This window comes from Xiphophorus hellerii, chromosome 9, assembly GCF_003331165.1.
Source record: "Xiphophorus hellerii strain 12219 chromosome 9, Xiphophorus_hellerii-4.1, whole genome shotgun sequence".
Classification (NCBI taxonomy): domain Eukaryota; kingdom Metazoa; phylum Chordata; class Actinopteri; order Cyprinodontiformes; family Poeciliidae; genus Xiphophorus; species Xiphophorus hellerii.
The window spans coordinates 13,205,595-13,232,952 of NC_045680.1; the positions used below are offsets into that span (position 1 = coordinate 13,205,595).

The 27,358-nt window shown below is 35.8% G+C and overlaps 1 protein-coding gene across 3 annotated transcripts in view; it reads right to left on the reverse strand.

Annotated features, from left to right (window-relative positions):
- The window catches only part of pex5la (peroxisomal biogenesis factor 5-like a), an 80,606-nt gene that overhangs the window by 34,962 nt on the left and 18,286 nt on the right, over positions 1–27,358 (reverse strand). For 2 of the 3 annotated variants that reach the window (XM_032571715.1, XM_032571714.1), the window contains exons 2-3: positions 12,714–12,818; positions 3,135–3,246 (exon numbers count right to left, since the gene is read on the reverse strand). In XM_032571715.1, the coding sequence (XP_032427606.1) occupies positions 3,135–3,246; positions 12,714–12,818 (217 nt within the window). The remainder of the gene's footprint in view (positions 1–3,134; positions 3,247–12,713; positions 12,819–27,358) is intronic. The other variant, XM_032571716.1, reaches the window with a different exon arrangement.

Here is a 27,358-nt window from a genome sequence, read left to right on the forward strand (position 1 = left end):
TCTTGGTTATTCATTTTAAAAATGTAATTTACTATCCCTGTACTGAGGACAGCGTTCCTGCTCACTGACAACTCTAATTTAAAGTAATCGGAAGGCTGCTGCTTCCAGATGAATGCTACTGCTAATTTAAATTTAGCTAAATTCTCCATAAAATGCATTTGTCTAATTTGTTTCTCTAAAATAAACTATTTCATATAATTTTACCTGTTTTTTGAAGTTGGATAAAAATAAAAACAGCTTTTATAGAAATCATGCAACCCTCCCCCCCCAAAAAAACAAGAATATGTCAACTAAATCTGGATTTTTGTACTTGGTAAAAACTGAAGTATTTCACTTTTTTCTCCAAAGGTTTTGACTGTATATTTTGTAGAGCGTGAAGGCATAGCTGCAGGCACATGTCTGAATAATTGGCATGTTTCTGTTTTATGACAACCAACCAGAGAGCATTTGCTGACTGAAATCTGTGTGTAATTAGAGACTATGCTTGCTTTCATGCCTTGTGCCTTTTAGATGACGAGGGTAATTACAAATCAAAGGAGACAGACTCAGGAGGGTAGTTGTCTGAACTGTTTTCAGTGTTTTAAAACGGGTGCAAGCTACTCATGAAAACACTGTAATGTCAAAAAGGTTTCTCCATTTCTTGGTGAGACTGGATAGATGCTGTGTTTACCAACCAATTTTCTGTTTGGTGGTTTAAATGTCCACAAATTAGCTGACTCAGAGAATATAAGCTTGCTTTAACATTTGAGTGTCTATAGATTAAATTAATTACTTCAATCCTATCTAGAAAGCATGCCTTTGTCAAGTCTGATATGCCAATAATGCCTGTGATAATGACAAAATTGGTACAGTGCCAGCTATATTAGGAGACCTGCATCCATTTAAAGAGACACTGCTATGTGACCAGGAAGTGTGCCAAGCTTAATCATCAGTCATATGCCCTGCATACATCTTTGCAAATATATCAAATCACAGTTGACATCACAACAGGGTGTGCAATATCACAATTGCAAAGGACTGTTCTTATTCAAGACATTTAGTTTGGTCTGTATAAAAGTCAGACTGTCTTGCTTTTGCTTTAATCCTTCACGTAACTACGATGACTAAAATATATATTTCTCCACCATAAAGGCTTTGGCAGAAAGCTCTTTATTATTTTGAGAATAAACTTTCTGAGTAGTGTTAGCCATGATTTGTTTTAAGGTCTGTCGCTCATCACTAGGCAAACAACATGCAAATTTGTCACCTGATGTTCAGTGGTTATAGTAAGTCTAGTTGGTTCTATTACTGGGAAGAAACACTTTATTTGATGGGTTGTGAATAAGACTGTCATGATACCATGTCATAAACATGACATAACACCTGTCATAATCATGAGTACGTCTTCATGAATATTTATGACTGTAAATCATAACACTTTTAACATAAAGTTGACATTAATTAAATGTCTTCGTTATGACAACTTGACATTAACCAAGAAATCATGATCTGACATAAGTTTGTTATAAAAGTATTACTGATTAAACTTTAGCTTTAATAACATAAAGCTACATAATTTTAAAGTATAATCAGTAATACTTATATCACAAATTTATGTCAGATCATGATTTCTTGGTTAATGACAAGTTGTCATAACAAAGACATAGGAAACACCTTAAAATTATTTTTTGTTATTATACACAAACCACCAAACCAATCTGTTTGTAAAAAGGTGAATGAGGATCTTATCTAAAGTATCATCATAGTAAATTTAATCGATTTACCAAATGGAGAACAATAGCTTGCATTATGCATTATGTGTATAAGGCTTTTTAGAAACAGTGCTGTCTGTACGCCTGCTCTGGTTCTATTATGGTGTTACAATAAAACTATGCCCTTTATAATACACACTCTTTCTCTATTCACCATATGTTGGTCAGTAGACCAATTCTGTTAAACTAATGCACATTGTGTCTTGGCACAATGACAGCATTATTCTCATCTCATTTTCTTTAACTGGGCATAAATGACTAGCTAAACTACAGCTACACAAAGAACTGAGAGAACAAAGACTGATGTCTAATGAGGATGGAAGTACTTCTGTTTGTGATTATCTTCATTAATCTTGGCCAACTATCATTTAGCTTTGGAGAAGTCCATGAAAAAAACCTTTATCATGAAAATCAAAAATCAAATCTGTATTGTTTTGTATCGTCTCAGACAAGCTCAAATTTTAAGCTTTTCATGTTTCCTAAAAAGAAAGGATTATCTGTTATTTTGTTTGAATTTGATTTGTGTGTTTAGTTGATGCCAGTGACAGCAGGAGCACCATGAGGCTGTGAGACAGAAGGCTGAGGGGTTCCCAAAACGTTCTGCTATTTCTTTCCTCAGCTGAATCAACATTAGTCAGTGGCCAGTTTAGAAATGACACATGTCAGCTGTGCAAACTGGCTCTGCAAATTATGACTTTGCAGATGGTAGGACTTTTTGATCAGTTACCATCTAAACCAGGATGATAGTGGTCTGAATGATTTTTGCCCTTTCACAGATTTCCACAGTTTTATCTGTTGCTTAAATGCTAAAAACATTAAAAGAGTCAAACTTACTGAAAGAAAAGAAAAAAAAAAAGAATATGTCACTTTTTAAATTATATTTCTAACATTTGTCTAGAAGTCATCTCTAGTTGGGACAAACACTAGACACCTCTGTTCAGCATCAGATGAACAGAAAACACAGAAAATCCGAGTAACATGGGAACTCACAGAAACTAATTTGTTTAAAAATAAGAGCCAGAAAAACAGTTGGCGCTGGCATTGCATTGCCATTGATAATCCTGTTTGAATGGTGCACATATGCCCTGTCTTAAAAAGGCACAATCCATTACTGGCTGCAACACAAACTAATTTGGTGACTGAAAAGCCTTGTTCTTTTGTCGGATGCAAACCTCATGTGAAAATATGTGTTGAATAAGTTGTAACAATGAACATGTGGGTGTTCAAATAACAGACATCTGATACATCCAAACAGAAGACAAGCAAATCTCAGATGGCTGATAAAAACATATCAGTTGAAAGCAGCTGCGAGCTTATTGTTGAAGTCCCTCATGTGTTTTGTGTTATCAGTAATTGAACAGAGTGAAAGGAAAAGAATCGCACCGGCTGTGTTGGAAGTCACTGGGCGGGAAATCCCATCACATTTGGTCTCGCAGAGGAAATCGTCGATGGAAGGGCTTAATAGCGGCCGACTCTCTTGTTGCTCGCTCACCAGCTGTAAGGACAAATGGATGAGACAGTTCAGGCTTTCACATGGCATATTTTTGCGAAACTCTCATTATGTCCTTTGCAGCTTGCTAACATGAAGTGAAGATCTGCTCTTTGGGCATGATTCACATGACAGTAATTTCCCTGTGTCACGAAAGAAATTGTCATCTTCAAAGTTATTTTGTTGGGGGAGTTTTGTGGGGAAAATATACCTGCTTTTTAAATTTTTTGCTTTACTTTTTTATGCAAAGCAAATCACTGAAAATCACGTTTGTATCAGATGTATCAGAAGCTTATTGTTTTAAATAATCTATTTTAATCCATCCATGAATACTGATCATGATTATACTCAGCAGATGGCTACTAGAAATATGGATACATACAATCTGAAGGATTTCAAACCCCTGATGTTTTCTCACGTTACAACCAAAGACTACTGCGTTCAATTGGAATTTTATGGACCTTACCAAGCTCCGCCCACAACCGACCCACGTGACCGCAAGTCTCACAAACAAAGCCTCGCGGTGCTTTGTTTCTATGTAAACATGACTCGATTAGTGAATCATTTCTACCGGATTTTCACAATATATCAGCTACTACAATAAACAGAGGAAGTAACAAGTTCATGTCATCATCTGGGAGGAGGTTACTGGTTTCTTAGTCACAAGCTGATTGCAAACCTGAGGCCAGCAGGTGACAGTCAGTTATGGTAGATCTGAAATTTGGTTTGATGACGTCAATATGAGAAGCTACAGACTGATAGGAGGAACCAAAGAGCTCTCTGAAGGTAAAGGCAAATCTTCTGAAGTTGGGATAAAATTAATTTAATTTCACATAATTATCGCGGTAGAAGCCATTTGTTTGTTAAAATTTTATGAAATATATTTGTTCTATTTGATGTTTGTTGTGAATGACGTAAACTCACAAACGAACGAGGTAATTAGTCCAACGTTTAGAAACTACAGCTGCTGTAATGCGCCACAGCAAAGGGAAACAAAGGTAAAATAACCCGAACAGGTGATCAACTCAAAACCACTCCTACCTTTTTACTCTCTCTCTCTCTGTAGCTTAAGCACACCTGTTACCGTGGCAACCGCCTGCTCCCCGCAAGACGAGCAAAGATTACGTTAAAAACATAACATTCAGTCCGTTACGATATCAAGTTTCCAGGCTTGATATTTATTTCTCGATTATTAATCAGCGCTTCCCTGAACACAGCGATGGTTGATTGACTAGCTGTACTTGGTGCTAACGTGGCTAACACAAGAAACAGTTTAGTCCAAAGCCTTTTCTGCTAAAATAAAATCTTTAGTGTATGTCAGATACAGACACATTGCATATTGATCTGTTTAGCTAACGTAAGACTGTGTAGCAGACAGGCTTCAAGGTGTAGAAGTTGTATCAGTTCTGCCATTATGCTGTACTTAGCTAACGGGAAGCTAAGTGTGTTTGTGAGACGGCCGCGCACGTGACCACGTAGAATGGGTATCAGCCAATGAAAAGCGGCCCTTGTGGTAAGGTCCATGTAATGACAAACACATTGTTGCACATTACAATGAAGGGGAAGAACTATGTTAGGCTGCTTTCAAACTTTTGAGCAAATGAAAATCAGAAAACGGTGGAAATATTTTGTATTGTGCCGATGTAACATGAGATATTTACAAAGATAGATTTTAAAATTTTTTTTTGATACAATATGTACCATAAATAATTTTTCCAAACACTGCATGTAACGCGGATGTTTAATAAAAAAAATACCAGGAAAAGTTATTGATTGCAATCTACTGCGAACTAAAACTACAAAACCACTGAAGTCATATTCAATGTCGCATTTTTCACACGTTTCTCGGAGGACTTGAAAGGGTTTGCAGCAGAGCAGACATAATGTAAATCAGGGTGGTCAGGAATGACTCTGTTCACCGGCGAAGTAAGCAGCAGAGAAGCCTGAAGTGTAAATCTCAAGTCACAGATTTACACTTAAGGACATTTTAGAGAGACCAATTAATGTGACAGTCAATATTTTTGGACCGTGGGAGGAAGTTGGAGTACCTGGAGACAATCACACATGCACAGGGAGAACATGCAAACTCCATGCAGAAAGAACCCACAATCTGCTGCAAGGCAACAGCTACAAACTGCACCACTGGGCAGCCCTGTCACTTTCGACTCAAGGAAAATCACTCTTGAGCTTGTGGTGTCCTCTTAATCATGCAGTAGTCCAGTCTTTCGAAACAGGTTGATAAAAACCCATATATTAGGTGCATGTAGTCCGGAAATTATGGTATTTATGTCACCCAAGAATGAACAACCAAAAATGAGAGACAACCTGACTACTAAACTTTACTTACAGCGTGCAGGTGAGATGCCCTGATAAGAATCACAGAATGAAAACACACTTAATGAATGCATCCCTGAAATACTTACTTAACTTATGTGAGCTCACCTTCCAAACTATGAATCTGCTAACAACTCTCTTTCACTGTGGGTTTGTCAGTGCAGCAGCAGGATGGTTTGCCTTCATGTCAGTATCTCTATTCATAAGGTAACCAATTTTCCCACCAATGCTACAAAGTTTGGAGGTGAAAATTAGACAGATAAGCCACCACATGCAGTTGCCAGCTTGGCCAGATTGACAAGAAAAAACAACTAAAAAAACAAAACAGAATTGAGGGAGCATGCTACTTTACTTTCTGTAGCTGCTCTTTTGGCCGTTCTCACAAGTTGAATTTTAATAAAGGTGCATGAGGTTTAATTATGAAGGATGAAGGGGTCTGCAACCTGCCATATGGTTCATAAAAAATTGTTCAGTGTGGGAATTACAGGTCCACTGTACAGTATGTTCATCGAGTAGCTCAGATAATTAACATCTTCAGTATGTGTTCTTGTGTGAGCAATACAGAATAAAGAATCATTTTTAATATCCAAAACTTATAGCTCAGGAATGTCAAATGATTTCTTCTTATTATTTTTTAATTGCAGTGAAGTTAGCAGACCCTTTTCATGTTTTTGTGAGCTAAAACAAAAAAGGAGATACATTTTGGACAACATTACATGTACTTGCTAATTAAGAGCAGTAATGATTTAAAATATATATATATATATACATAGAAAAAGCTTTTTTATACTTTGAACATGTACTATAAAATGAACTTTTTACTAATGTCTTGATTTAAATTTGCTTTTAAATTTTAAATGTTTATGTGATTTTTTTTATTTTGCATTTGTTTTTACTCAGCTTACTGTTATTTTCACTTCAACTTCTAATACTTTATTCCTTCTAGACAAAATCATATCAATCATTAATGTCATCATCAAAAACCATCATGCGTCTCATTTGTTATTATCCTTTTTTATAGTGATAATCTTTATACTAAAAATTATTAAGAAAATCAACCTTTTACTAGTCAATTATATATTATTATTATATATCGATTATAAATGATGTTCACAGAAACATGAATAATTAAAAGTCTACCAGGTCATCTTCTAACTCCAACCTTTACACATCGTCATCCTTATATAAAAATAAAAACTTCTACTGCAGGGAAAATGTAGGATAATGCACATGGCCATATCTCTTTTGCTGCATGTTTTAACTTGAACAACTTTTACATGGGATTCCCAAACATGAGATTTGAACAGATCTACTTCATCTTGGCAGAGCGCCTCCCTTTCACTGCTTTCATATTCTTATTTATTTGAACATCTGTTCTAAAATGGGATTTTGGGAGATCTCACATCATCTTGACATCATGCATATTTAAACAAAATGTTTTTCTTTTGTCACTTCAATTTAAAATTGATATTCTGCCAAAATACAAGCTGAACGATTGGATTCGCTCTAAAGAAAATGGAAATGCCAGTAACACAAATTTTAGATTTGCAACTCACAGCAATCCTTTGAAAAAAAAAGTAGAAGAATACAAACCCAGACAAGGGTCATCGCTTTGTTGTGTGAGAGTCTGTGAAAATGCTGAGCCAGCACAAGTAATTAGGGCGACTGAGGGTTTCTGCTGGTGTCAGAAGAAAGATGTAGCTCACAGGAAGCCTTGCATTGAGAAGGGAGGTTATTTTGCCCAAGGCTGCTGTATTTTTGCTGAGTCCTTATAAATAGAGACAAATTATAAGTAAAATGTAATAGTGCCAGATTTTTTAAGGGGTTATTTATTTAGTTGTTCATATAATGTTTTCTCTGCTAAGTTTGATTTGATTTTATAACATCAATTTTATGAATATATAGACAGCCTTGGCAGTGAAAACTGCTAAAGTCTGCATGTGGAAAAAAAGGCTAATACATACAGAGGTCGGTATGTGCAGCAGACTCCTAAAAGAGACCTCTAAGATGGATGAGATAATCATCTCAACCTTGATTTACATTATGTCTGATTGGACTCTATCTTCAGTATTTCTGTTGTAAACTGCAGCCGGATAAGCAATGTATAGATGTGAAACTACATGAGATTGGTTTATCTGAAAGGACTTTGACAGAACAGTTCATAAATTAAGATCTTTTTGGTTTTTTATTTATTTAAACAATTTAAACATTCTGATTGTTCTATTTTTTCGAAAGAAAAATACCTATTTTGGGAACATAAATAAAATATACTTTTACTTGTTTGGAGGCACAGCTTTCATAATTAAAGTACTGTGCTGTATGTTCCACACTGCTTTTCTATATCCAAAAGGAAAAAAAAAACCTTCTGTTGTTCTTGTTTCCAGCACATTATTTAAAGCTGTTTACAAGCTGCCTCTTGGCTGACTCATCTATTACATGTCAGCAGTGAACACTTGGAAAACTCAGAGGAGACCTGATGACTGGAGGCAGACAAGCTCTTAATAACGTAAATGATATTCATGAATCCACATGAGGCCAGCTGACTAGATGATAACCAGAAAATCATCTGTCTGTGAATAACAATTTATGTCTGTTGCAGACATCTGTAAATTACTGTTTGTATAAGATCTATTTTAAATAGTACAATAAATTATTCAATATTTTCTGGCTTTTCACTTGAGTTGCGGTTTCTAATATGGGTTACATGGGTGACTGCACAGGGCGACATCTTGTGGGGGCGGCATGAGCGCTCCCCCCAGTCGCCAAAGTCATCTTTGAATATTTTTTCTTAACATATTTTCTTAAGAAAATATGCAGAAAATATGCAAAGGTTTTACTTGTAGAGCAACATTATGAAAAGTGATGGTGAAAAGTAAGTACCAGCAACCAATCTGTTGTTTAATTGATTCATAGGAGAAAACTACAAAGATAAGACAATATTCCCTAAATTATTTGAAATGAAATAGTATTTTACTTGGAGTTAAATGGGTAAATATATTAAATATTGTCAACAGCTGTTGGTAGAAATCAGTGCTGAGGCTAAAAGCAGCCTAATAAAGCTGGTTGCATGCTTATGGACTTTGATAGCACAATTTTACTGCAGATGTTTGCTTTCATAAACTCCCAGTGTTTGTGTTTTGTGTTTTATTAAGGTTCATGTTCTAGTACCAGTTTAGAAAAGCCTGCCAGCTGCTTCCAGATGAGGGACAATGTCACTCTGTGACATTTAAAAGTTGGTGGACATGTTTGCATATTTAACTTAATAAAAGTTGCACGTTCCTCTCTCCAATTATTTTTCCTATTTCCGTGCGCTCACCACAGTACTGAGACTAACCTGACCTCTGCATAAATACGGACTGTATAGAACCATAGTGCTGGTTCATTCAACACTGTTGACCATGGTAAATTATTAAAGCAACTGCAGAACTGGGTTGAACTCTGGTACGGTACTTGACTGGTTCGAGTTTTACTTAAAGAACATTTACTTCTTTGTGTCAATAGGTAACTTTTCATTGGATGCCTCAAGGATCCATCTTGGACCAGTCTTATTTAATTATCTACATGCCCCTACCAGCTCAGATTACAACAAATAATAAAAGTTGCCATGACTTGTCTTTTGACAATAAACCTACATGAACCCATGCATAGAGGAAACTAATGCATGAATGTGCTACAACTTTATTCTGTTAAATAAAAACAACGCTGAAGTAATAATTTTGAACCGAAAGAGATTTGGCTGACACCCTTTCAAAATAAAAGCAAATCAGAAACTTTCCTACTAACTGGATTGAATGTGACTGAAAAATATACATATTTGTAATCAAAACAACTGTGTAGAAAACTTTTGACAAAAATTGTGACGTTTTGCTTGGATGAAACCTTTGAGGAAAAATGGCATAATTTGTCATATTTGAGAATATGCTGGTCAGTGGCATTCGTCAAATAATTTTCATATTTTCCACATCAGATGCAATTTACAAAACATGTTTTTAAAACATGTTTTTATGTGGAGTAATGCTCGTTCAGTGCATCCTTTCTTATTAGCTTTTCTGAGAAATTACAAGAGAAACCCAATTACCGACTGTTGGGTACATTAGTATAAACCCATGGGACATAATTGTTTGTTTCATATTGAGTCTAAAATGTATTAGTGTCACAGATTTTAGTAAGCACTGTAATCATGCTGTTTCCTCAAAACATTTACAACTTTCATTAAAACTGAAATAATGACATCTCATTTTCTTCAGTCATCCAAAAAACAGGGATAGAAGATAGGCTGTGTTGTTCCTGGGAGATGATTCAAGCACAACGCAGGTACCAAGCAAAGACTAATTATAGGTTGAGTTTAAACCCAGGAGAGGAGCTTATTGAACCGTTTGCCTATTACTCTGAGCAGCAGGAACGTTGCTGTTATATCCTGTTGACATTTTCCATATGCTCTTCCTATGCTACTATTTTTCCTCCTCTCCTATTCAACACACTCTGGCGTTTTGTTTACAAGTGTTTGAAGAGGTAATCTTAAAAAAAAATTATGTAATGGAAAATCTTGGCTAATTGCGCCACTTGGGCTTTACTCCAAGAAATCTCTCAGATATTGCTGTCAAGGGAGCAACTAGTCTTGTCAGAACCTGAGGTGAGGACATGCGGGAGGTGGAGAAGATGGAAAATACTATGTTAACTGGAAGGTGTATAACAGAAATATAAGAAAAAAAATATATATACTGTATATATATATATATATATATATATATATATATATATATATATATATATATATACAGTACAGACCAAACACAACTGTGTGTCCAAACTTTTGGTCTGTACTCAATACAGACCAAAAGTTTGGACACACTTTCTCATTGAATTCAATGAGAAGGTGTGTCCATACTTTTGGTCTGTATTGTATATATATACTGTATATATATATATATATATATATATATATATATATATATATATATATATATATGGACTTTCAAAGCCTGTGTTTTGTGGTTCATAAAATTCACAGAGGGAGAATAAAATTTACCTAATACTAATTCTAGCTCTCCAGCATGAGTACTTTAGTTTTCTGTAAAACACATTTATTGTATGTTTTTGGATCACTTAAAAATGTCTGTATCAGAACTTTACTCATTACCATATTTTAGCTGCTTCAGTGGGTGGTAATTTAGTCGCAAAGGCCTGAATACTGGAGGTTTGTTTCGTATTTTGTGACTCATTCTAATGGGCCAGAGCTGCCCTTACATCAAATTATAAACCTCCATGTTGAGAATGACTGGATTTCAGAATGGTTTGATAAGTTTTAGCAAACTATGATGGCTCTGTGTTTTCTAAACCCACACTATTTCTGCTAAAGCTAAAAATGAGTAGGTGGGAGTGGGTGAACATTTTAAGAGAATTTCAAAACTACTTATGAGATTTTTCGGTTACACTTTATTTGACACTTATCTGAAACTTTAAAAAATATGTAGCTTTATGTTATTAAAGCTAAAGTTTAATCAGCAATACTTTTATAACAAATTTATGTCAGATCAGGATTTTTTGGTTGATATCAAGTTGTCATAGCGAAGACATTTTGAATAATGTCAACTTTGTATTAAAAGTGTCATGATTTACTGAATGACACTTTATGACAACAGTCATAAATATTCATGAAGACTTACTCATGTTCATGACAGGTTTTATGTCATGTTTATGACGGTGTCATGACAGTCTTATTCACAACCTGTCAAATAAAGTGTTACCGATTTTTCTTTTAGGAAAAGGTAAAGATAGCTTCCCTCTTAGATTTATTTAAGCATATTCCTACATTGGACAGACCTAGCTACATTTTTAATACAATTTATCAATACATTTGCAATAAATGTGATGTGAGTTGGTGTGCTTACAATGAAACAGTTTACTGACATATGACGCTAACTGTATATCAATATGATCCTTTTCTCTTTCAAATGTGTGTATGAATTTAGAGTGTTAAGAAACTCCAAATATTGAGATGTCATGTCATCAAAATACAATTCTTAAGAAGGAACATTTTTGTAATTCCCTTACTCAGCTCATGCATAAAATATTTACCAGCTGCCCTTTGCAAAACAGTGCTGACTTGCACCAGCTGCTCTCTTCTGCACATGTGTTTGTGTAAAGTTTGTATTGGAAAAATTAGAATCTGTTTACAGTGTCTGTATTTATTGTAAACAATCTTCTCTAGGTTGTCAGATTTAGCTGTGATTAGCAGCTCCTGGTTAAAAACCGAACAAAAGTAGGCTTAACTTTTTGTCCTTTTAGCATTTACAATATGACACATAGTGACTGTAACTATCAAGCTGAATATGAGCTTTAAGTTATGAAACCACTTTTATTTATCGTCTTACTTAAACAATGACTGGTAAAATTGTTTCAGATGCTTTTAAGCTTATAAATAAATATAAATATAATATTTGCCACAACTATCTAGACATAAATATTCATACATACACAGCAGCACTCGCACACTTCACAGAAACAAACAAACAAGCACAGCACACAAGAATCTATTTTGGCATCTGGAAACTCCATCCTGCTAAACATTTCTAAAAGAAAATATTTTGCAACATTTATAACAAAGAGAGCTCAGACTGAAGCACAATGCTATACTATTATGCATAGCATTTAGAAAATGCTTTCACACACTTTGATTAGCTGCTTATGAGGTGCAAAAGTCATAAAGTTTTAACTGACCTCATTAGGAATGGGACAAGAAGTTTGGCCAGCACCTCCCATGAATCCTTTATGCTGCACTCAATATACCACAGAATACATTTTAAGAAGGGCATCATGATTTCTTAATGCCTAACTGGAAAAGATAAAATATAATATGAATTACTGCAACAAACTGACCCTACTTTTGCTGTCCATTACATCATTTATTCACTGAATAAATGCAGAAATGTAAAGTGTTTTATACCCCATAGAGCAGCTGGAAAATATAATTATAGTCACTCTTTTGTTAGATACAACAGTCATAAGCCTCAAGTAATGAGTTAGCAGACAGTGGAGGTCAGCTGTAGGACACGCTAAGCTTTGCCAATGTTTCAGTGTCACCAACACATGAAGACGTCCCACTTAAAGGCGGGGGGTTCTGGAATGGATCTGCCCACCTTGGTAGTCACCGTGAGGAGGGGCTTCCCTTCTGATGACGCCTTACTTGGTATCTCCTTCAGGACCATGGCAACAGTCTTATCTGCAGCCCTAGAGTCTTTCCCCTACAACAGTGAAATCAACAATGACTTTTGTCAGGACAGTTAGACAACTTTTTGCCCCCATCGAGGGAACATCAAAAAACACTGTATGATATGTGTGAGGCTGTCTAACAACAAAAACATCAATATTTCCACATCACTATGGCAATGAGAAGCATCACTGCACAATGTAGACGTTTGACTGCATATACAGATGAGTATGGTTGTCCAGAGCAATACTTTTTCCAATTTAAGATGGGAAAGTATTATACAGAGTCTAAAAAACAGCTTGTAACATGGATAATTACAACTCTAACAGATGTATGACAGGATAATCACGTTACTTGTCACAAATCTACAGCAAAAACTGTATTGAGTTCAGAAAATGACTTGATTTATTTTATATAGAATAGAGCCAAAATCTATTTTTTTAATCTATTTTTTTAATTGTTGAATACTAACTTAAAGGTGCTATTTGGCCTTTGGCTGCTTGATTGTGACAGTACATCATACAATTCTTACCTGAATAAATAGAGGACAAAATAAGTAATGTACTAATGGATAAAATACATATGTATGATGACACTAAACTGTTTAAATCAGATCGTGCTACTGAGTATTTAAGTTGATGATACCAATGTTTGGATAAAATGTAATTGGACTTTTCTACTAAAATTTTGGTGGCACCTCATGGCTATTAGTCCATAGCTAATAGCTAATAGCCTGAACCATCTCACTTAAGCCCTTTTTGTCCTAAATTTAAAATGGATATAATGGATATTTTTGCTTATTTTAATTATACACAGTTCTTTAAAAGTCCCTTTTATCCATAACAACTGGAACTTTCAATATCTAGCAAAGTTATTTTCAAAATTTGCCATCTTTTAAAAATTACCGTAATAACCAGATATTTGCTGGAAAGAGCAAAGTCTCCCCTTTCAGAAACCATTGTAGTTTTTCAGGTAGCGTAAAGTGTGGCAGAATTACCATACTGTAAATCTGGCTGGATCGTCACTGCTCTGTTTAGGACTTAAAGGTTTAAGTTTTGTATGTTGTAAGTGGAAGTTTTACATACATGACGATAATACACTCATCTACAGCCACACAAGTCACATAATAGTACACCGTTTTGTTAGTTCTTTCACCAATTCTGCCCCTACACTGCTATTTTTGTCCCCACCACAACCCATGTAAAGCATTACATATAAATGTATTTCTATAGGTAGTTACATAGTAGTTAGATGGATAATATGCATAGGTAACCATGAAAAGACAAATATATTATTTTATTTGTTTGGTTCCGCTGTTACATCTGAAATGTCTGAAAATAGTGGAGTCACTAGTAGATAACTACAAAACCAACCAACAGACAAAAAATGTTGTTCACCACTCTTTAACTTTATGTTTTTACTCTGCAAAGGTCTCAGTTCAGAGCATGAAATACTTTGCCAGCAAATCTTATTAGGGGTTTTCACATTTCAGCTTGTAAGAAAAATAAATTAGATTCTTCGTCTACTGATTTCCTCAACTGATCAAGTGACAAAATGCATGAGCTGAGCCCAGAGGGAGACTTTCCTTAAAAGCTTAATACTCTTGATAAAGCACCTGCTCCCTATCTCTGGCTTGAACTCACTCATATAAATCAGCAGCACAACTCGTCGAGATGTAGCCAGAAGCGAAGCGGGAATTGAGAGACCAGCGATTCAGGCAACACAAACATTTGTTCCTGGAGGTTTAGTCTAAAATGCAAATTATGCAGTTTTTGATTCGTCAGATTTTCATTTTGTGTCAAATGTTCAGGACTTGCATAAACTGGAAAAAAAGTCCAACACAGACATACTTTGTTTACTCATATTCTTCCATGTTGCAGTACTAGGAGAAAGAAATTTGCTTTCAATTTTTTTCTTCTAATCATTCCAAAGCAAATTGAGCAACAACCTTAAAACTTAGCATCTTTTAGGTTCTCTATTAAATCTGATTTGTTAATTTTAGGACCTTTCATTTAGATTCTGCTTATGTCACTTAGTTTATCAAGAACATTAAGTATTTTAATAATAATTCAAAACATGTTATTCTTTTCACATTGTTAGTCTTGAGTGCATTCAAACTTAATTTAGTTTTTGTACATGAAATGACAAACACCTCTGAAACAAGTTGTTTGTATACTCTGTGTAAAATGACAACATTTTTATGTTACATACATTTACATTATTTCTATTTGCGATGCACATAAGTGTATATAGCAATTTGTAAAAGCTCAGATGCATGACTTTAAGATTTCTTATAGATTAATTCCCAACATTTGAGGTATTTGTGGAGACATCTAATGATATATTTTAAGGCAACACTACAGATGCACTGCTTCTCTCTTCTGTTGGATCAAAGAAAATCAAAAGAAATCAGGAAAGACATAAGAAAATTAAATGTAGATCTCCATAGCTAAGATTCATCCTTGGGTCCAATATTTAAAACCCTGAAGGTTCCATGCTGTATTCACATACAGTAAATACTTAGTATAACCACTTTGTTCAGATAAAAACCCTGTCTACAGTGAAATGAGTCATAAAAAAAAACACAGAGAGAGGGAGATGCCATTATGGCACAAGCAACAGAACAAAGACGTTCTATAACTTGCAAATGCACAGAGGGACGACTATAGGGGAGACATGTCCTGCAGTCTGATGAAATAAAAATGTTTAGCCATAATGACAATCATTACTTTTAGCGGAATAAGGGGAAGTTTGCAAGCCTGAAGACAACATTTCAACTTTAAAGTACCAGGGTTTGTTTTCCTCACAGCCCAAAGCTGTAGGGTTGTTTTGCTGTAGAAGGGAGTGGTCCCATTTACAAAATTAATCATACCATGGCAATATTAATGCCACATGATTGTCAGCCAAGAAGTTAAAGCTGGGCCCAAATAGACCTTCCAAGGCACAAACTAAGTTACTTGGTGGAAGTATAATCAAGATAGAGGTATTTTACAAAGTACTAAACAAGTTCCCCTGAAATTGTCAACATTATACTATCTTCTTCCTAAGACATAGAAGAAGGTTTAATTTTTAAATGAAAACCCAGGTTTCAACAACAACAACAACAGCATAACCTAATCCACCAGAGCAGAACCTGAAATGACTTGCAGCTTTCGTTAGCCCAGACCATTGGGTGAGGGATATATCCGCCTGAAGATGCAGCTCTAGCCAAGGGACTTGATTTCCTCATGTTTCCACAAGAACTGAAGACTTTATAACTTTCACTGAATTGGCAACTAGGAGCAACATCTCAAACCAAGAGGCAGAAAAACTTAATATCAACGTTTCAGCAACTCTCTTTAACACCGAGCCTCCTCCCTCTGACCTCATGCACCTCAAAATGAAGGCACAGTCGTTCCCCACAAGGACGAATACATCACAGTTTTGCCTGCAGACATGTGGAGATGTTCAGTGATCCTTAATACACCTGACTATAACAGGACAGTCATTATATTATGAAGGGATACTTCTACCTACAAGGCACTGAATAAGGACAAACTTCCTAAAAAACAAAAAAAAGATAATGAATGATTGGTAGTTAACACCCTACATCACTTACTAAAGGGTAAACGGCTTCCTTTTGAATACAGCAATATGGGCTGATCAAGGAAAATAGATGATTCAAGAGAGAAGTGGAAGAATCTATCTACAGCAAACATAAAAAACAAACACTAACCAAAGGGTGGTGGCCTTAGGTTCTCACTTTCTAAAATCTAGATTGTATCTTTGACTCATTTCACCTGGTGGTTAGACAACTATAGGAACATGTGATCTAAACACCTCATGCTGGCATTGTAAGGAAGCATTTCACAAATGATAACACAAACATTGGACCAAATGAAGTATTGAGTGGGTGACTTATGTGACCTTTGCAGAGTAATAATTCTGACTGCAACTTTTAATCCTGATAACTCATGAACAAAACTACAGACACCTTTTGAATGAGAGGGGAATCTAAGAAACAAGAGAAGAAGTCCAACTAACTTTATTTTAAGTGCTTACATAAATGCAGCATACTTTTTGCTTCTTGCAAACCTCAGTTCCTGTCACCTCCTGCGTGTCTGTCTCTCGACTTCACAGAGAAGCTACAAACAGCTTGATCCCTCCAGGCAAACAGAAAATTGATCAGCGTGAGGGATGAACTTATACTCTGTGGACTAGAGTGGCAGATACTGCCACCGGTGAGCTGAAATACTGTGGAAAATAACAATAAATAGAATATAGGGGCGACTAACGCATCCCACCTCATTCAAAGAGAGAGTTTTAAAGTTAAAGCAGATTCTCAACACTTTAACATTAGCCTTACATAAGTTATTGGACCAAACCACAAACATTTAGAAAAGGAAGGCAGTTCAGTTCAAGTGTGTGTAAAGTTTAGCTACATTTATGTTTTAGACTGAAAACTGAACTTCCTGTGCTGTTAATTTTCTATATAACATAGGTTGTATCTAATGAATATTATTATTATTTTCATTTTATTGCTACTGTTTCCGCTGTAATGTCTCAAAGAGAGTTTGGTTCTTATAATGAATCAGCAGTAAACAAAACAGGAATCTTCAGCCTGACATACTTGAAATACAGCAGAAATAACTTTGCGGGTGGAGCGGCATACATCACGATCCACATTGATCGCCCTGGACTACAATGTGCTAGCCTTTGCAGCGACATCGGGCAAAAATCTGGGGATTTCTTTGTTGATGGCAGTTATTACAAAGCATGCTCTAAATTAAACTGCAGCTGAGGGACATTTATATCCCAGTGCAAATAACTGGCCTCACTCTAAGGCTTGTCTGTAGAGGATACATTTATTAGACACTCGTGTTTTCTGAGTGGTTTATAAGAACTGAAACATGATCTCCAGCTTCCCACAATAAATGTCAGCTATGGACATGATGAAGCTTTGAAACTTAAAACACTTTAATAATTAAAAAAATTTATTTGAGTTTTCAATTAAATACCTTTTGGTGCTAGAGGCAAAATGAACTGAAATGAATTGCAATTATTGTAATGTGCTTTAAATGAAAAGCCTGAAGCATGGCGGTTTTATTCCATGGTTATCTAATTACATCCAGGATAAGAGTCCAGATCAGACGTTTGAACTAATTAGATAACTCAAATGGTTCACCAAAATTGTTTCTCATATACAATTATACAGCAGAACATAAAAGACAATATTCATCACAACTTGATGAATATTGGAAGAAGTGACGTGTGGCATCAGTCTTCTTAGAGCACATTTGGCTGGATAAAGTAGTCCATTTCTCTCACAGCCGGAGCTTTGGTCATTTTGCTTTGGTCATTTTAAAAATGTTTCAGCTTTTTTGTGTTTGCACAGCCTTTCATCGGCAGATTGCTCGGACAGCAGCATTTGGCTGGTAATCTGTGTGGAAGTGTTTGCCTGTCAGGAATGCGAGCTGTAACATGTGACAGACAGGGCTGTCAGGATATAAGCTTTAGTAATTCTTTGAACCCTTCAGTCAACAAAGCCGGCTTCAGGCGATTTGCTGAAAGGCACCCTCCGGCAAAATTTCCGCACTTCCTGTGTTTAACTACAGACCAGTACGTTAAATGTCAGTCATAAATCAGAAAAGTTAAATTGTTTTTAATTGTTTATTTTATTTATTCAAACTGGCAATGTTGTATATTTAATAATATATCACAATTCAGTGAAAAAAAGAAAGCACTAAATCTGTACTTTAATGTGTTGCTTATTTGTTAAAATGGACATTTAAAATCTAAAGTATTCTTCATAATTACACACAAAAAATAGAAACAGTCATTGTTTCCCCTAAAATAATGATCCATATGATTATTTTATGGTTTTCTGTTGCAGATTTATTATATTTTGTCTGTCAGTCTAATCCATCAAAGTTAGTGGGAGAATTAATTACACTCATCAGGATGATTGCTTTAAATTACAGTTGTTATCAGACAGTCTGTTGATGACAGACAATAAAAGTTTCAATTACTTAATAGTTTTGCAGCTGCAGCTCTAGTGCTATTACAATAATACTGAAATAAGATGTATGATCACAATATTGAACTTTTTGAGCAAAATGAAAGTATTTTGATTTATAATTTAATTATATGATGTTGCATTTAAATGAGTGCTATACAATGTAATTATTTATATGTTCATTTACAGCACAATGATTGCAGGGTAAATTTTTTGATATATTTAAAAATTTTGCATCCAAAACTGTGTGTTTTCCATAAAGAGACATTATTTGGACAAGTATTTAAACCCTGGTGGCAGTTTAATAGCTAAGATCAATAAGAGTTACTAAGGTCTCCATGCATCACTTCTCTACATTTTCAATATAACATAAGACTAGAGTCATACATAACTTTCTAAAGAATCTAATATCACAATATCTAATATTAAGTTTTAACGGAAGCAGAGACCATCAACAGAGAATCTCTGATCACAGAAAGCTTCCACTGTAAGTCTGTAAAATATTTTATGGTAAAGTCAATACTACAAAGATAGCAAAAACAAGCCAGGATCATAAAATGTGTGAGGAATATAAAATTAATCTAAGGTTCATCTAACAAAACTGGAGAAAATAAAATGAGGAATTGTAACTGCAGGTTACATAAACTTGATTTTATCAACCAATCAAATATTTATAGATACAATTTAATTTCTGGACACACTGGATCATTTTTAACAATGCATACCTTGAGTTTCTGTAGTTCGTAGTAATGTCAGCCCATCCAGAACCTATATTTTTTACAACCATAATTTTGCATCTTGGACTTGGATTTTAAATTCATATCAACTCCCAGAAGGGATGACTGAAATAAGAGCAGGTTTTGTAAACCATTTTCTGTCATTTGTAATTTATTTTTAAGAAAAGAAATGGATGAAAAAAAGAGACCACTAATTTAAATTGGATTTGGGATGAGTGAGATTTGATTTTCGCCCAGACCTAATTAATTACTTTTGTTACCTAATTCTAATTATTTGAGTTGAAGATGTTGACTTTTAGGTTTTCTCTTGACTATGATGTTTTTCTCTCTACCAGTTGTGCAACTTAAAGCCAAAGCTTGGACTACACATGAAGTGTGCCTATTTGTGTCAAAATATGTATGGGAAAAGTAAACAGAACTGGGACAACTAAATGAAATACTACTCCGTAATTAGAAATGTAATAAGTCACAAGTTACATCTAATGTACTTCAGTAGTAGAAGTACAAAATTATGAACACACAAGACGATGTTCTTTGTATGGTAAATAAAGATACAAACATCCTCCTGGATGTTCCTCTGTATAAAATAATGGATTCACTGTTATTTATGATACTGCAGGTAAGTATGTCTGTTTATAAATCAAGAGGTAATTGACCATAGTTTCATCATCACACCAGCTATTTACCATTTTTATCTTTGATTGGATTTACAGCACAGAAAATAATCATTCAACCTAGTCCCCACAAACCTAATTTCATTGAGGAGCAGCTGGTAGTATTTCATTTTGAAGAGAATGTGCCTGGGCCAAGCTTTTGCAAAAATGAAGCGATGCTCTGGGAGAGGGAGAGAACAGTAATGCCTCATAATGATTATAGATGGCGAAAAATTATCCCAGAGGTTTCCTGGGACAGCTCAGCAAACATGACTTACATAGAAATGAGCGCAAATGCATTAGTGCGTGCTTGAGAATAGTGACACGACTGCCCATAAATCCAAATTGAGACCAACAGGAATTTTCTAGCTTTGACACTGGATACATCAACCAAGGTGGAAATGCTATGTGCCAGGACTAGAGGTATTGCCGGGTTATTCACAAACCAGTGAATAACCAGTTGGATATACATTGGGGCACAGATTTTTTTTAGCTAACAATTGGTCTTTCAGTGTTTAGTGTCATGCATAGGCTCTGTTGCGTTGGGTATTTTTCTTTCGTTTTCTCCCTTGAATAGCGTCTGTGCTAACCGTCTGCAACATTTATTTATGAAAAAAATAAGATTCCAGTTTTTTCTGATCTCAAATTCCTTTTAATTAAATGTTAAAAGGATGATAAATGAATGAAAAGAATCACTTTCTGACCACCAGAACCTAATCTATTAGTCCTGGGGACGGTCTTGTTACTTCATTGTGTATAATAACCTTCATTAATCACTCTTCTGTATGTACCCCATTATAACGATGATTCTTTTATAAATGGCATCATGTGTATCATTCAGCTTTGCAATCTGTTACACTTGCAGCTCCGTGTTCAACACCCAAGGTTCAGATGGGAGAGCAACTCGAGCAAATAAGATGAATGAATTCACAATGTAACCAGACGTGTCCTTCCATCTAATAGACATGTAAAAGCCCATTAGTCTGCATCACAGATGTACACACACCAACACACATTCAGAGTGTGTAAGGAAGACCCTAGCTTCTGTTTTAGGCATCCAGATTAAATTACAGGCTGGCAGAAGTTGTCAGAAACGATGAAAAAAAGGGTTAAACAGGCTTTTTGGTGATGAGTGACAACAACATTTTAAGACTTCAACCATTAAGCATATTTTGGGTGCCGACAGTGTCAGTTCTTGCATGAATAGCAGGTTAGCTTGTGCTTCCTTCCATGAGGGGAAAACATGAGCAACTACTCACCTCTATCCCAACAGTCACTGGATTCATGTTGAATATTGATGAGAATCTATCGTGCAGGTCTATCATTTGCAAACTATTAAAAATATTACAAATTCTCTAAGTTTATGGAATAAAGAAAAAAAAGATAAAACTGGTGTGCAGTACTGCACAAAGCTGGAACCTGTCGTCATATTCTAAGCAGCAACTCTGCACAACTCAAGGGGAACTAACTCCATATTGAATGGGCAATCAAATAACCAGGACTGCCCTCAAACTAATGGCGCCCTGGCAGAGAGTCATATCTTCGTTTTTAGCAAATGCTACCGTTGAAGGTTTTATGTTGTAGTTAATTAATACTTTAATCAAAATCTAACAAAGCAATTTACTTTCCTGTTGGGAGCATAACAAAACATGTAGCTATATTTTGAAGTTTTCATCTATTTGGAATTGTTCAGTCAAACCCACTTTTTGACTTGTGGGGCCATAATAAGGTTACAAACCAGATAAAAAACATATATACACATATACTTAATTTAGCCCATTTGTTTTCATTGTGAATAGTAACCATAAAAATAAAGATTTAATTTTATAAATTATCAAATACAAATCAAATCTCATTAATCTAAAAATAAAATTAAACATAATTGCAGTTTTTTATTACTATTGCACCACTTGCTTTTATTTGAAGACTTTTTACAGTACCGTAGAAAAAGTAGCTCCTGTTATTTATAGTGTGGTGTCACCAGGTCAAAGTTTCAATTTTTCTAATGTGGTCACGTTTTTCTTTGTTTGAGCAGAGGTCAGGAGGGCAGAAACACATGTTGGCCCAGTTTCACCAGCCAAGCTAGGTGCCAAAATGATTAAAAAAACAAGAGGGTGCTAACAGACCTTACCACGATACTCATGTCAAACCTTTCAACCTGAAGCAGTGTGATGTGCAGATGGCCTGCGCTCCAGTTGAAACGTGAACATGAAACAAAGACTGCTGCTCATAAAAAATTAACTCTGGATTACAGAGCATGTAATCAGTTTCAGGTTGGCTGCATAAATCCCAAAGATGAGGGAGCAACTGTGACCTGATACATGAATATGTATACCCACTGGACATTGAGCATGTTTTGTTGCAAATAGCTGTGAACTGGTGAGAGAACACGGCTTATTAAGCATCAGTGTGAAAATGAACTTGCTGGCTTTTTTTGCTAGATGAGCCATTTATTATCTTGAATCAAATTTGGTAATAAAAAACAGCTTTTTGTTGACATCGCTGATATGTTTGACAAAACACTCTTAAGTATATGATATTTAATTGCAACTGCTTTTATGAATTATGCTACAAATAGATCTAGAATGCATGCACAGATTTGAATTTCTGTCTTGAGGTAAGGTAAGAGAAATATTAAAAATGATAATAGATTTAAATCTAATTAAAATGTCAATTGCTTTTCATCTACTTCCTCTGGAACTGGTGTTAATAGTTGTAGCTACTTGTTATTTCTCTGACCTTCATGTTTCATTTTCCCAATTTGCATGCCGCTAATTACAGCTCTTAAATAAGATCTATCTTGTTCAGACTTACAAGCTTGTACTTAATGAACTATTATAAACTCACAGAGGTCTATAAGCTGCTCTGTCGAGTGTTTGCATTCCTCTTAACATGCTCTTCTCTCCTCTCTTCCCCTGAATCTGTATGTTTTCTCTGGAGACTACTCCACAATCAGGTAACAAGGCACAAAATAATAACCTTTGTTTGGGCCTCCAGGTTTCTGAGTAGAAGATTGATTTTTTTCTTTTAGCTCGTTAGATTACGCCTCATGTCTCCTGACTGAGGGGTGAAATTGAATTGTGCACTTTTAAAGTGAAGTCTGTGTGAGCAGAGATCATTCTTGTTTTGGGAAAACACACTGATGGTTCTTTATGGTCAAGTCAGCCACAAGGACAGGGGAGCAGGCTTTAATTTGAGCGGTCATGACCAGCTAGGCAGCTGACAAGCCAAACAGCCTTGCAGAGTTTGCTGTCAGTGATCAATTATTGAAGCTGTGTGGGCTTCAACATCCAAACTGTTACCAATTTCATGCCTTTATTTTCATTTCCCTAATAAACTGAGCGTTTCACCAGCTGTAAATTGAAGATTAGAGATTAGAGTGTCTTTGTAAGCCTTCATTTTAATTAGCATGGTCATTTATTTTTTGGTCTTTTAATGAGTGTTGCACCATCCATTATCTATACCTGCCTTTTTATACAGGATTGGGGGGAGGCTGGCACCTATCTCATGCAGTTATTGGGTTAATGGTTATTGGACAGCTCTCCAGTCCATCAAAGGGCAATTCATGCACACACATGTTCATAATACAGAACAATTTAGAGAAGCCAATTAACCTAACAGTCAAGTTTTGGACTGTGGGAAAAAAACCAGAGTACCCAGAGGGAGCCTGTGCACGACTAAGGAGAACATACAAACTCCATAGAAAGGCCAGTATTCAAACCAAACACCTTCTTGCTGTAAGGCAACAGTGTAGCAACAGTTTAGAAATTGTTAGGCCAAACTGATTCCTTATTGACTGATTCCTCTTTCATTCAAACCAGAGTTTCCACATTAGTCAAATTCTCAATGCCTTCAGAAATAATGATCTACACCTCAAAATCAGCTGCCAAGCAAACATCTATGTTCTCTGAAAGGATTGTATTTTTACTTGCCTTTAAATGAGGCGTCATTTACAGTATTTTAGTCCTTCTATTCAGCTTAGAGTCAGGATAAATTACATCACTTTTTGTGACAAACAGGTATAGCCTGAAATTCAGTCTCCCAAAAACTAATAATACTTAAGCAGGAGATGAAAAACCTACGTTTGCATAACAAAGGAATATCTGCTTTCTTTTAGTGTTGCATGTTTGACATTAGCACAAATAATTTCTGTAGTCTACAAAAGAATAGGTAAAAACATAGTTGTTGCAATCCTACGTGTGATTACGGTGTGCTTCACATTTCTACTTCTGTCCTTGCCATGTCTGTAGCAGTGATTGTGCAGTAAGAACTTATATCACTATAGAGCAGTTAATTTGCACAACTGTTGTACCTGAAGGGCATGCTTGAATCCACCTATAATTAGAACTATTTGCTTATGAAGTTTATAGGATGCGCAAAAGTGGAAATAAAAAATAAATAAAACATCACCACCACAACCCCAAATTGGAAATACAAAACTTTAAAATAAAAAAAAGAAAGAAAAAAGACTCTGTATCAAATGTTGCTGTCTTATTATGCCCAGCAGCAATTAGAATACAAATCTTACATTAAGTGGGGCTTTTACTGCGTTATTACATTGACTCTAATGCACATTCTTGAGACGGTAAATGACCTGGCAGGAAGCCTTGATATAACAGTAAATGAATCATCCTAAAGCTGTTCAACAAATAACCATGAGTCAGCTCTCTCCTTCGTCTGGACAAAGCACTTAACAACCATCTGTGAGCCACTAAAGAAAGTGATGAACTTATGAAATAGCATAAGCTCAACCGTTTTTTTCTGCCTTTGTACTTTTGTGCACTCTGTCAGCAAAGACTAATGATAGAAGACTTATTTTGTTTTCGACAACAAAGTAGATCATAAAGCAGCTGTTTTTCATATGATGCATACATTATGAGGTAATAGCTAATTGTTGCATCAGCATATATGTTTTTAACATGTTTAGATTTTCTAAAATACAGAATCCTTGGATCACTAGAAAAACAAAACAATTAAAGCTAGTGGTAAGCTACCACTTTAAATATAGCAGTTTTACTCTCACACAAACTCACAAATGCTATTTAAAACTGAGAAAGCTCAAACCATTTGAAATAGATCAAAATGAACACAAATGCTTAATGTATTTATATCTGCCTTTGGAACAGATCAGACCTGGTGGGCACTTTGACAGTGGCCAATATATGAAGAGTGACTCAAGGGCAGTGGAAGTTTAATGATGATGTGGCGGTAAATCTCAGCCTCAGGTTGAACTCTCCTCTCTAACTTCTACCGCCATTGATAACGCCTCAAATCCTGACAGTACAAAAGCCTTTTTCAGGCCCTAGTGGCCAATTTCCTCCTTCTCCATTCACCCGCCCATTAAGAAAAACCGTGGAGGAAGCGGACAACAAGATCCTCTTGCAGCGTGTGCACAACTCATTACTTACACTGTAGCTGTGTTGCTACTTGCAACTTGGCTCGCAACTGCTAATGATGAGGGATGACAGTAAAAGAAGGAGAATCCCCTCTGTGCATTGAGCAGGAGGGTACAATAACCTGATTACTAACGACTGGCTGGAAAATAGCATTAGGCTCTTTTTGCAGATGTGACACTCACTTTGAGCCGGCGACTGTCCTAGATCCGGGCAGCTGCACTATCTCACTCTCTGTAGATCAGTTTATCACTGTCCTTTTAAGTTGCAGTACCAATAGCCGCTATGTTTGCTCCTTAGTGCTTTTTATTACAGAAGTTTGACTTTCTGCCTTCCTTTTTTTGGAAATTACTCTGCCACTTTATAGAGATATGCAACATTTTTATTTAGTTATGTATGTAACCTTAAAGAAGATTGTTTACATCCAGATTTCTTCATTTAAAGAGGACAAAGATTTGGTGTAAACATTTAGAGGTTTAACTAGATGTGCTCTCTAGGATGAAAACAAGGTGTATTATAAAACCCTAGGGCTCACACATAGTTACACACCAACACTTTGCACCATTACATTACCATTTATAATTAATCTCCAATTCATGTTCTAGGAACATTCAGACAGTCTGTAGTTAACTATGGTAGACAGATGGTTCCAGAGTGTGAGACTAAGAGTTAGCAGCCCTTCAAGGATAGGGCAGGGGGATATGGATGAACAACATATTGCAATATAATTTCATATCAGTCAATACCAGAGGTCGCGTTAACGGAATATTTTCTGTATTTGATCGGTAAATTTTTTAAACAACGGGAAAATTTGAAGTCCATCAGTCATTTGACACCCTTGACCGGTGCACACAGGCAGACATTATAGACTTTATGCAAAGAGTCCATCACGGAGGCAACTAAAACCAAATAATAAAAAAAATCCTTTCTGAATATCATCTCATGGACACTGAACTAAATGCGTCTTTCTGACTGGGAGCTGACAGCGTATTGAAGAGTTATGGACCGGACGCTTTGGAGCGGTTGGTCTGGTTCAGAATCGCATTCCAAACCTTTGGTAGAAATGGCGCATTTAATTTCAGTCTTCATTACAGACCAGAGAAAACTAAAGAGAACGTTGTGTTAATCCATTTATAATCTAAACAGAGGAGCCGGCAGTTTATCTTGAGGAAACAAATAAAGGTGCAGAAGTTAATTAGACCGTGACACGCGCAATCCGCTGCACAACTAATGCGGACGCTGCAAAGAATTAAACTTAACTCATCCAGCGGTTTTAACAAATGGAGCTGGAAGACATTAGGTTCTGGATCGAAGTTCAATGAAATTATCAATAGTATCGAACACGTCTATTTCAACATTTATCATTATTGCTTTAACACCCAGCCTTACTAGAATCTCGCTCATCCTATGATGTAGAGCTCTAAACTAAATATTGATATCAGCATGACTAGCTGGATCATAATGACAGTGTTAATATGCAGGCTTAACGCTTACTGGTGCAGATATCAACACTTTCAGCTCAAAACCTTCACAGTGTAGTTGTACATTTGACATTCTCTGTTTGTAATATTGCCAGGCATTGCAATGAATTTATAAAATACTTGTTCAAATATTTGGGAGAAGTGCATGTTGAGGCAGTGGATTCACCTCTGGTGGAGCTGTGTCACCACAGGGAACGAAGCAGAAAGCTGGTGCCTGCCCATTGATGTCTGTGTTTATATTCCAATATACATGTTTGATTACACATGCAGTACACAGGCTGACATTCCACAGTCTGTCTAATATATTTTAGCCTA